An 11,560-nucleotide genomic window follows, 5' to 3' on the forward strand; every position below is an offset into this window, starting at 1 on the left:
GCAATAAAAAAAACACAAAAAAAAACATGTTTTAAATTTTTTTTATTACATTCCGCCAGCAAAGTGAGGTGGATTGAAAATGACGAATTTACTGTCGAAAAGCACTGTTGTCGAATTGACATTCTTCAATTGAATATACTTTTGTCGAAAAGCCGCATTTTTAACAGTGCAGACATGTCGAGTTTGTTAAATGTCGAATTTGAAAAAGTCGAATTTCAAATGTCCGGTTTTTTGTCGAAAAGTACTATATTGCATTGACGAATCCAATTCGACACGTTTTTTGTGTCGAAAACGGCCCGTTTTTCGACATTTGCGGCAATTCGACCGCAATTGCATATACCCCTATTGCTGATATTAAATACTTTTTAAATATTTTCTTATGTCTTAGAACCTCTTGCAGAGGTTACGTCAGGAGCATGGGGAAAACCAGCAGCAACCACCCAACCTTCCAGAAGAGGAGGATGAGCTGGAAAGTGGCACCTCCACAGCCAGCTCGCCGACCATTCTACGTAGGAACAGTGTTGACATGCTGCAAAGGTAATCCTAATTACTGCTTAAATGAAGGTCTATTCTATTTCTGAAATCAAAGTATAGCATTAAGAGGATGTCCACACAAAGTATGTGTCATATTAGTTTCTACATCACCCTGCCGCCACTTACCTACTAGCAGAACAGCTGGGGTCCAATAACCAGGACTTCTGCTGGATGTTCTCCTGCTGCAGCTGACTTTAGAATTGGCAGTTGTCCCCTTAATGCTCTTATATGTGTTCGATGCGGAAATCTAATTTCTCCTCCAGCAGAAAAAATAATGACATACAGAGTTACTGGGGTGTGGCAGACAGTAAGTCATTTGGCCGGATTCCAATATTTCCTCCACCCCCCCGGCCGCGATCGCGCCTGCCAGCAGTATTCTAATATTACTGCCGACGGGCACGACAAGTACATTTCAGCTCGCTACCCCCGGGGGTAGCGAACTGAAATGCGCGTAAAGAGAGCCGTTTGGGCGCCCAGAAGGGTCTTTTCACGATCGTGCCTCTTAACTTAGTCGGCTTTAGGTGCTTTGCGTGCCTAAACCCTACTGTAATGGGCGCCCCTCTATCTCCTGTCACTTTAGACGGGAGATAGGGGGTGCGATAAGATTTGAACTTCCCCCATTATTTCCTAACGGACGTAGAGAACGTTCCTCTGTAGGTCAGCTAGCTGCCTGGACATTGCCACCTAGCAGTCCACACAGCATCGGACTGGAGCATGAAGGTCCCACCAGGGGATGCAATGGTAGTGGTCCATGCTTAAGGGGTGTGGCCAGATACCATGGGATAAGACCAGCCCACACAGAGGATTAGACAGACATTAGAGGCCATATAACTGACCCTCTAATAGACTGTGTATAATTTGAGTGTACTGTCTGGAACCTGACATTAGAGAAAGGGCCCTGAGTCCACATATTTTATCCTGATTATCTGTATTGTATTGTCCCCTATCAGTTTATTATTGCTGGTGTTGTGTTCTGGCCAAGCATTACTATATATGTTAGCTGCTGGGAAGACTTCTGCATGTGGGGTAAAAGTGATATGATCCTGACACGTTTCATCTGGGTGCTTCTATGACCCATTCTGAGTCCAGTAAATAGCATGACTTCCCGATCTCCTGTTAGAGGCAGGGCTATATTATATTAACAACACTCTAAAAGCTGGTTAAAAAAGTGCTACTGTACATTGGCTCATTTTGTTTTTGGAAGAATTTTTTTTTTTATTGTATTCTAATCATCTTGTCCATGATAAAAAAAATATATATGTTTTTCTGAAACTGTGGATGATTATTTTCTAATCGCAACCAATTATATATGTTGCAGCCAGTCACACAGCTCAACAGAAACCATATCTGTTGTGGTCATTGATGCTAGTGAAGACCTATCTTCTCCTGACACTGAACAAGGACCCTTCAGCTCTCAGTCCGATGAGACTTCAATTAGCACTACGGCCTCGTCTGTAACGCCCACCAGAGACATGTTTGAAAGCATGGAGACCTCAGACACGAATCCAGTGGTGGATTCTAACTATTTAAAACTGGAGCCAAATGGATTTAGATCATCGTCTATTGACAGCGCTTATGGGACACTCTCTCCGTCATCACTGGAGGAGTTTGTGGAACGACAACAACAAGAATTGGCAGAACACGAGAGGGAATCTGTTAGTTCCCAACGCTCTTCTCCTAAGCTAAAAAGAAGGACACCTGTCCAACTCTTACCCTGCAAGTCTAAGGTCTTGAAATCCAAGTCAGAAGCCAATCTTCTTCACCTGATCTCAACAGGACCTGCAAACCAATCTAGTGATGAAATTCCCCTTTCTCAAAGTAAGAGTCTGTGCGAACTCTTTATGTCTCCAAGACCGGATCATTTTTCGGACTCTGATAGTAGTAGCAATAACGGGGCTCGGCATGTTGCCCAAAGGACTAGTTTGGTGGGACGTTCACTAAGAAAAGCAGAGGAGCATTTGGTAAAACCAAGATCTCGGTCGGACTGTGCCAGCCGAAAAGTGGTCAACTTGAGTAGCTGTAGTAGCAGTTCCTCCGACTTCTCAGACTCGGAATCAATACAGTTTTCCAAAGTTACTGACGGTGATAAATTATCAGATCCACTTTCAGACCAACTTGACTCTTTACCGGAATTTGAGCTGGACTCCCCATCACACGCATACAGTAGTTCTTTCCCGGAACAGTACATTGAGGAAAATGGGATAGAAATGGACAATTCTAGTGCTAATGGCTGTGCCAGACGAACAATGTCCGACCCGCCGTCGGCACAGCATAGGAAACTTACCCTGGCTCAACTGTACCGACTTAGAACCACTTTACTTCTTAATTCAACTCTGACAGCCTCGTAAGTGTCAATAATATTCAGTATTTTCTTTTTGATTATTATTATTATTATAAACAAGTATAAATTAAGCGCCAATTTCTTTGTTCCATGACTGACAGGATGTTAGAGCCCCGACATTGCAAAATGTTTTGACTCGAATAGCAACTAGTGTTTCCTTTAGTCACTTGGAAGTCACTGCATTATCAGTGACTGTGAACACCCCTGGTTTTGTATTTTATATTATTCTGCCATTAAATTCAGCAGCCCAAACCACCGAAGATGCAGAGGCTTTGGAGAGCGCTATATATTTACCATTATTTCCAATAATTTTAATGTCTTGGCTTGGTTGTGCTATTCTGTGTCTATTGCTAAACATATTTCATTATCTTTTTGCCGTTCATTGTGCCTTTCAGTCATGTTTTATATAATTGGACAGGGCTGTTTATAGCTGTGTGTCATATCCTAAAGCAAAGGAAATATATTGCTCTACCTGGTGATATAAAGACATGGCTGATTTTTATTGGAAGAAGCCATTAAGAGAAAAAAAAAGAAAGTATTTAGTTAAAAGTTAGAGGAGATAATGACGAAACCATTAACTTAAAGTCACATTTGACAATGGCAGATTTCAGTTTGTTTGTCCTTCAGTAGGCATATTATACGTTGGCTTTATTTTTTTACTAACTTTAGAAAAACTACAGCTAACAATATATCTTCCAAATTATAATATTTGTTTTCGATTTTCAGGGAAGTTTAATTACGAGGATCGGGGGGAGCAAGCCGACTGCTAAGTGCAAGAAAGTGTAAATATTTTGTCACAAAACGCGTTAGTGGTGCAGGACACTTAAGGATTATGACATGGCAGGTGCTGAAGATTGTCACACCCGAAAAGATTACGGGAACGCCTGAGTGCTTGCTTCTGATGCCGGTGTACTGTTTGTATGAATTTGAAAAACTGGATTATTTCACAGACTCTTTTCAAAATGTATAGATCACCCCAAGACTCTCAGAGATGGATCTTATTTGCACTTTGCGCAATAAAAAGAGTTTCCAACTAAATCTCTTAAAATTGAGAAGAGTTTTTGCAGAAAACAGAAATGCCATAATAAGACGGGGACCATCGGACATGCACCTCACTGACAGATGGCAAGTGTCATGGGAAGCAGGGATATTTGTATCATCCTCATGGCGATGTAATCATATATCAAACCGGTTTAAGCTTCCATCTTGGGACATTGCTTTAATATTTTACATATTGACTCCTGCCACGATAAAACCTCAGATACTTTGTATATTAGCACAATATTAATTAGCGTCAGAACAATGTTTACTAAATTGCCTGTCCGACTATGGGATAATGCACCCCCTACTTTAAGCTATAAGTCGCTGGTCACTGGGGGATTGTATGACTATATAAAATGCCACGGCCCGAGTACTTTTATGCAGGTCACAGAAGGGTGACTTCTAATATCTGTATAGTAGAGGAGGAGAGGGGTTCATTATAGTACACAAGTTTTCCAAATGGACACTGGGCCTTATTTATGTTTGCACACAATGATGTTCGCACTACTGAGCGATTATTGTCAGACTGTGCCACGATCACACTGCGGACGCGCTAGGGTACCTTTGCAGTGCCGCTCGCGGTGAGATTTTTAACGCAGAGTGATTGACAGGAAGGGACTGTTTGGGGGAGGTAACGGGGAGTGGCGGAAAAAATGCAGGCGTGTCATGCCCGTTTTCGGGGCGACTATCTGCCTTCAGCTGTGATCATGTATGTATGGTGCCAGTGTTGCTACTGCTGCGGACAGTCTATGTGCCCATAACCTCACTTTGGAGACGATGTCCCTGTTATTGCATCAGTGCTTTGTGTGTGTATGCGGTTTCTGAGGACTTTGTGATGGCTTTGCTGGGTGTCTATGGGGCTAATTCAGCTTGGATCACATGAGCGATCCTCATCGCAGTTTCCTGATTATCGGGAAACTGCACATGTGCAGAATCCGGCTGCGCTTGTGCAGAACATGTTCTGTGATTGCATCGCAGAATAGCAGACGCCTCTGCCTGATTGACAGGCCCCTGTTTTCCGGAAGCGGCGAGGCAAAGGACTGTATCACGAGACACAGTTTCCTTTTCCTCTCAATCCGCCCAACAATGGCCAGCCGGAGTAAGCGAAGACTTACTCAGCTGGCAGTCTGCGGGGAACATCGTTACCGGATCCCAGGCTGCATCGCGGTCGTAGCACTGGGATTGCAAATGCAACAAGTAGATGTGTAACATCTCCTACTAAATTTGCATTGCTAAGGATCTGCCTGCGAGCAGCTTTACAAGTGCGATTCATGCTGAATTATCCTTCTTCGTTTGCGACGTGGAGAATCGCAGCTGCGTAGGCATGTGTGTACAAACCTGAATAAGACCCTCTAGCAGCACTGCAGCTATAAGCAGTGGTCATTGGTATGACTTGTGTATTATATAATGAGACTGGTGACTGCATGCATTCACTTGGTGCTGGCCTTCTTGGAAGTTTCCGTATGTGAGCAAAGTCAGGTTCCTAAGTAGACACAAATGCCTTCTGACTGGCAGATTGCTTGTGCCACCAACAATACCACAGCCGGAAGCGAAGGAGTGGCATCCTGCCCGTTACTGCTAGGGATGCATTGCTAGATGTGATTAAGCAAGTGAATCCTGTAAGGGAAACGTTTATTTAAAAGAATTTCTGGAAAAAGAAAAGATGCACAGCGACAGTATTATTTTCCTGAGGGGTGACGATTGCCAACGTTTCATTTATTTCTCCTTTGGAAATATTTGTTCGGCTAAGTTTCCTGCTACGTCATGACATTATTTAAACATTTGAAAGGGCACTTTATCTGTAAAATATTTTTTAGATAGCATATGCTACGTGCAGATATTAATTATTAATCTGTACATATAATATTCCGTTATTAGTCCAGCATGTCTTAATAACACACGTCTACAGTATGTAGGTGCTTATAAAGCAACAACATTTTATTTCGTTTTAAGTGTATTTCTTACAAGTGCACCTGTCGCCTCCCCGCCAGAGAGCCGGTGGATGAACCAATGTCTGCGATCTATAGGCTGCGCACTGTAAGTGACCACCATGCGTAAGGGGAGATGTACACTTTAGGTAGAACGTTGGAAAACTAGCTTTTGGCTAATATGCCCTAGCAGGGTATTTTTTTCTATATTTATTTAGTATGTATAACTTTTTGTAACATGGTATTTTTGTAAAAAGAGAACTGAATTCTTAAAAATAATTTGGAAATAAAAATGTAAAGGTAACAAATGTTTGTATATGTCTTGGTGCTCACACTCCATTATATCATTTCAGAAAAACATTGCAGAATATATATATTGCCAGTTGGGAGAGGTGAAGTGACTGAGGGGTCTGTTTACTAAGCCTTGCGAGAGATAAAGTGGAGAGAGAAAGGCGCCAGCCAATCAGTTCATGTCAGGGTCAGTGGTGCCGAGAGAGGGGAGGAGAGGGTACAAATTACCAGGGCCCATGTCTGATGGAGGGGCCCAGTGGGGCCCCCGTGCTAACAACCCCTTAACTGGCAGCAGCAGCTGCAGCTCCTCTCCTGAGCCCACCACACGCTGATGTGTGCTGACCTGGAGTGTGGCCATGGTGGCGCTTAAAATACTATATTTTTCTGTATTTTTTTCTAAGGGTGCATGACCAGGCCTCCTGTGATTAGGCCACGCCCCCTGGAAAGTTCCTAGGCCCTGGTCAGGGTAGAGTTTCATGATGAAAAACAAGTATTTTGGACACGTTTGGATCCAGTGTCTGCAAATAAAAAAAATTCTGGATTTTTTTTCTATACACTAGTGGGAAAGTGTAGCCACGCCCACATTAGTCCACGCCCCAACCCCAAGAACCCAGGCCCAGCTTTGCTCTCTACGGCCCTGGTTGCTCCCTACAGTTTTTTTAAAGGTGCATTTCACAAAGGTCTGAGAAGATTTTTATGTGCGGTCTTCAGCTCCTCTTGACTCTGGATATATTTAGTTATAAAGTGGGGGGTTGAGAAAAAAAATATATGGCCAATCAGAATGTTCACAGCGGCACAGAGTATTTATGGATTATGAATGTGCTGATCGTGGAAGGAGCAGTTCAGTCCCTTTGTTTATTGATGTCACATTTTTATTCCTAAAACCATGCAATACAAAGAGAACAGTACACATCTGTAAGTGACACATACAGATGGAGCCACCTTTATCTTGGCCTTTAATAGGATTAATTGAGCCAGGGCAGTCAGACTTAATCCCCTGCTGTAATGACTCAATCCCCTGCTGTATTGTTCTCTGTATTGTATGGGTTTATGCTAATAAACCATGGTGTGCCTAGGTGCAGCAGAGAAGCCAAGATAAGCATGGCTCCATCTGTAGGTAATATGTGACAGCAAGTACAATAGGTCACATCTAACATGCAGCACAGAAAAGAATGAGAAATAAGGATATGTAACGGTGCTTTCTATTGTTTGATTTGCTCATTTTGTAGTAGGAAGAGTAGTGGGGACAACCTGAGGTTATTTTACATATTGGCGCATTAAAAATAACGTGAAAACACAAAATAGAAGTTCTGTACTAAGGAAGGACGCAATGACGTTCATTCTACAACTATGACAAAAAAATAAATCCTGTTTTACCATATAATTATTAGCACCATATAATAAATGGATTTGAAACAATAGCTATTAAAATGAACATTCTAAACCTTTCACAAGTTTTTATGTCTACATGAAGCAGCTGTTGGGTGGATGGAAGGATGGATGGACCTTTACACTCTTTATGACAGGGTGATATTATATAGCTTCCTGACCAGACCACATGTCACAGTCAACCACATTGGATATGTATAATCTAGCCAGTGAACGCAGCCATTCTGTGGCAGGACTGTGTGCATTAGTAGGCCTATCAGTTCACTAAGAACCAATTCATTATTTCAGGCAAGAAATGGATATCCAGAATGCTATTTGTGTCACGTGCTAATATAAGATCTAAACAAAAAAACAGTATTGCAAAACGTGGGAATATTGCTTGTCTTAGAATCCATTGTTTCCTAATTATAATGGGGGTCATTCCGAGTTGTTCGCTCGTTATTTTTTTCTCGCAACGGAGCGAATAGTCACTAATGCGCATGCGCAATGTCCGCAGTGCGACTGCGCCAAGTAAATTTGCTATGCAGTTAGGTATTTTACTCACGGCATTACGAGGTTTTTTCTTCGTTCTGGTGATCGTAATGTGATTGACAGGAAGTGGGTGTTTCTGGGCGGAAACAGGCCGTTTTATGGGAGTGTGTGAAAAAACGCTGCCGTTTCTGGGAAAAACGCGGGAGTGGCTGGAGAAACGGGGGAGTGTCTGGGAGAACGCTGGGAGTGTTTGTGACGTCAAACCAGGAACGAAACTGACTGAACTGATCGCAGATGCCGAGTAAGTCTGGAGCTACTCAGAAACTGCTAAGAAGTGTCTATTCGCAATTCTGCTAATCTTTCGTTCGCAATTTTGATAAGCTAAGATTCACTCCCAGTAGGCGGCGGTTTAGCGTGTGCAAAGCTGCTAAAAGCAGCTTGCGAGCGAACAACTCGGAATGACCCCCAATATATTTTCGAATGTGAAGCTAAAAGTGGATTATATTTCATTGCTCTATCGTCACAATGTTCTTGTAGAATTATGCAGAAAGACTATCCCTCAGATTGCTCCAGGCATGGCCAGATTAGCAATGGGGTAGATGGAGGTACAGAGATCCAGGCCTCCACATAAAACTAGGCCCATCAGTGCTTCCTATTTACCTCACAAGATGCAATTTCTATTGTGTTACATATTTGGGGGGGCATTGGGGCTAACAGCCACACTGGTCACACCCACACAACACTGGTCACACTTCCTCTGCTTCTCAGTGTAGGCTCCTGAGCATTTTCAGCCCCAGGCCCAAGTGGCTCTTAATCTGACTCTGGCTCCAGGAAAGCATTGTGCTCTGTGGGGCTGATTTGGATAGATTCCAATTTGCGTAGCATGAAATACACGTCAGCTTTGCGCACGCCCATAAAATAGCCAAAGACATATGCTCTTATGCATATTTGAATAAATCTGACAATTTAGGACCGCTTGAATCTGAAAAGACGGGATGGAGGAACGCTTTTGTGAATTCCTCTGAAAATACAAAATAAAAACTCTAGAGCAAGCATGGGGAAACGGGCCGTCTTGTGCAGTCATATCTTGATATACAGATAAAGCGCAGATGTTTTAGATGAGCAGCATAAGGGCTCTTGTCGCATTTAATATGGCGCCATGCTGCGCAGTGTAGAAGGTGCCCACAAAAAAAAATGTTTGCCGAAGTTTTGCCTATTTGTGTTACGTACTGTAGGAGTATGCGTCGGACTATGGCTGTGCCCAGAAAATGCAAAAATTATTTTCTAAATAATATTATTAACACTGAGCAGTTTCTGATGTATTATTTAAGGCCAGCACCACGTTGAAGCATGTATTAATGACACCCGGTTGTGTTCAGCGACATGACTTTTTTACTTACTTCCCTGTTGCCTAAATATACAAGCGTTTAACACCTTCTATGCTGACAGTCCTACGAGGAAGATACAGCTTTTCTTTGCAGGACAGTTGTGCATGGGAGGAATTTTCCTGGGGGGTTATTTGTGTATAAAATTGTCAATATTTATTAAGCTTCCTTGTTATTTTATAAGATGATTTGTGTATATTATTTCATTTTTGAATACCGTACATCTGCCACTTTATATTGTGTGTTTTTTATACCTAACCATATGCATTGTTGGTTGAACTATTACAGTATTTGATTTATTTTGCTCCTTTAAAGTCGTATTCAGTAACATAATAGGAAAACAGCAGTTGTGATGTACAGTAACATATAGCCAACAATTCCATACCGGCATTCATCCGTTACACGCCACAGACGTACAGTATGCAACCTATGTCTGTCCAGCTGTCGCGTAACTTCAGACACGTTCCAGATCAGGTGCAGATACATAAGATGCCAGCGTTCCAGTAATAAAGGTCACTTCACCTGTGGGCTATCTGCAGCTTGCTATTAAATAAGCCTGTTTTGTTTCTACATACAGAAATGTTACACTATTAATAGGATTTGTACCTAATACCATGCATTTCTGACGTTTCCTTTGCAATAGAATACAGGATAATAAATGAACTGAAATCAAGTTATTGTTGTGTGTGTATTTTATTGTATAAGTATTCCCTTTTCATTAGAATGATGACTATGGGGGTAATTCCAAGTTGATTGCAGCAGGAATTTTGTTAGCAGTTGGGCAAAACCATGTGCACTGCAGGGGAGGCAGATATAACATGTGCAGAGAGAGTAAGATTTGGGTGGGTTATTTTGTTTCTGTGCAGGGCAAATACTGGCTGCTTTATTTTTACACTGCAATTTAGATTGCAGATTGAACACACCACACCCTAATCTAACTCTCTCTGCACATGTTATATCTGCCCCCCCTGCAGTGCACATGGTTTTGCCCAACTGCTAACAAAATTCTTGCTGCGATCAATTTGGGATTACCCCCTATGAGCCTAATTCAGTAAGGATTGCAACTCTGCTAATTAGCAGAATTTGCAATCCTTTGGATATCATGCTGGGGGCTGGCCATCGCTGGGCAAGGCCGCCCAGCATGCTGACCGGTGCATCCCCCCATTCAACAAGCAGAAATTGCGAACGCATCACAATTTCTGCTTGTTAGCAGAAACTGAGGATGGCTCCTGCCGGTGCTGCTCAGCTGTGCCCGCAGGAGACACGCTGCCATGTTCTCAATCGCAGCGGCTGTGTGTGATGTCACGCAGCCGCTGCAATCACGCCCCCGTTAGCGCCGCACCGCCCCCGCAATGCTTAGTCTCCACCCTGGAAGAATTTTTTGCGCCCCCCACTCTGCAGAAAATGAGGGCGAATGCGCCCGCGGGGTGATCGTAATAATTCCAGTTGGATCGCGATTTGCCTTGGAGGCAGCCCATGTCTGGGTGCAGGGGGAGCAGCGGGCCCTGGAAGCAGCTCGGGCCCCATAGCAGCTGCACCCCCTGCACAGAGCCATCTTAACAGCAGAGAAGGCCCCTAAGCAAAGCAAGGCACTGGGCCCCCTACTGATCCTCCAGCAGTAGGGGTGGGGGGAGCTATCAGCGGCAGCCTTGATGTCCCGTGGGTGGGGGTCTTTTACCTTCTGCTCAGCAGGACCTGGAGCAGTAATTTCTGCTAATTATCTTTACTGCACAGATGTTGAGAGATGAGGCAGGACGGAGATTACTAAACTGTAAAAGGGAGTATTGGACTGAATGAAGGGGCCCCGGTACATGACTTCCAGGGTGGTAGGGGGTGTTATGCTTGGGAACGAGTGGATGGTGCAGTGGGCTTAATATTCCTCATTTTCCGATGGGAGGGCAACCTGCTTGACTGCAGGTATCTCCAGTTCCTGGAAATAGATTTCTTGACTTTCAATGGGATACATAACTAGAGAACCCCACCTTTCAGGAGGTACTGGGGACAAGGTGATCAGAGTTCAGGAGCCAGAGCAATCCACCGACGAAAATATAAAACTGCATATTAGGTGTGTGGAGCTGGAGCAGGGACCAGCTGCTGGAAGGCTGATATCTCTGGTTCTGGGCATAGTAGAGACATGCTGCCAGTGTCCACCGAAAAGAGAGTCCCAGCTTTTGTAGTAT

The 11,560-nt window shown here is 43.4% G+C and overlaps 1 protein-coding gene across 5 annotated transcripts in view; it reads left to right on the plus strand.

Moving 5' to 3' along the window:
- The window catches only part of PLEKHG5 (pleckstrin homology and RhoGEF domain containing G5), a 691,870-nt gene extending 681,817 nt beyond the window's left edge, over nucleotides 1-10,053 (plus strand). For all 5 annotated transcript variants that reach the window (XM_063943408.1, XM_063943407.1, XM_063943410.1 and 2 more), the window contains 3 exons: nucleotides 389-537; nucleotides 1,853-2,878; nucleotides 3,602-10,053. In XM_063943408.1, the coding sequence (XP_063799478.1) occupies nucleotides 389-537; nucleotides 1,853-2,878; nucleotides 3,602-3,611 (1,185 nt within the window). In that variant the 3' untranslated portion in view covers nucleotides 3,612-10,053. The remainder of the gene's footprint in view (nucleotides 1-388; nucleotides 538-1,852; nucleotides 2,879-3,601) is intronic.
- The last annotated feature ends 1,507 nt before the right edge of the window (nucleotides 10,054-11,560 follow it).

Source organism: Pseudophryne corroboree, chromosome 10 (assembly GCF_028390025.1).
Source record: "Pseudophryne corroboree isolate aPseCor3 chromosome 10, aPseCor3.hap2, whole genome shotgun sequence".
NCBI lineage: Eukaryota > Metazoa > Chordata > Amphibia > Anura > Myobatrachidae > Pseudophryne > Pseudophryne corroboree.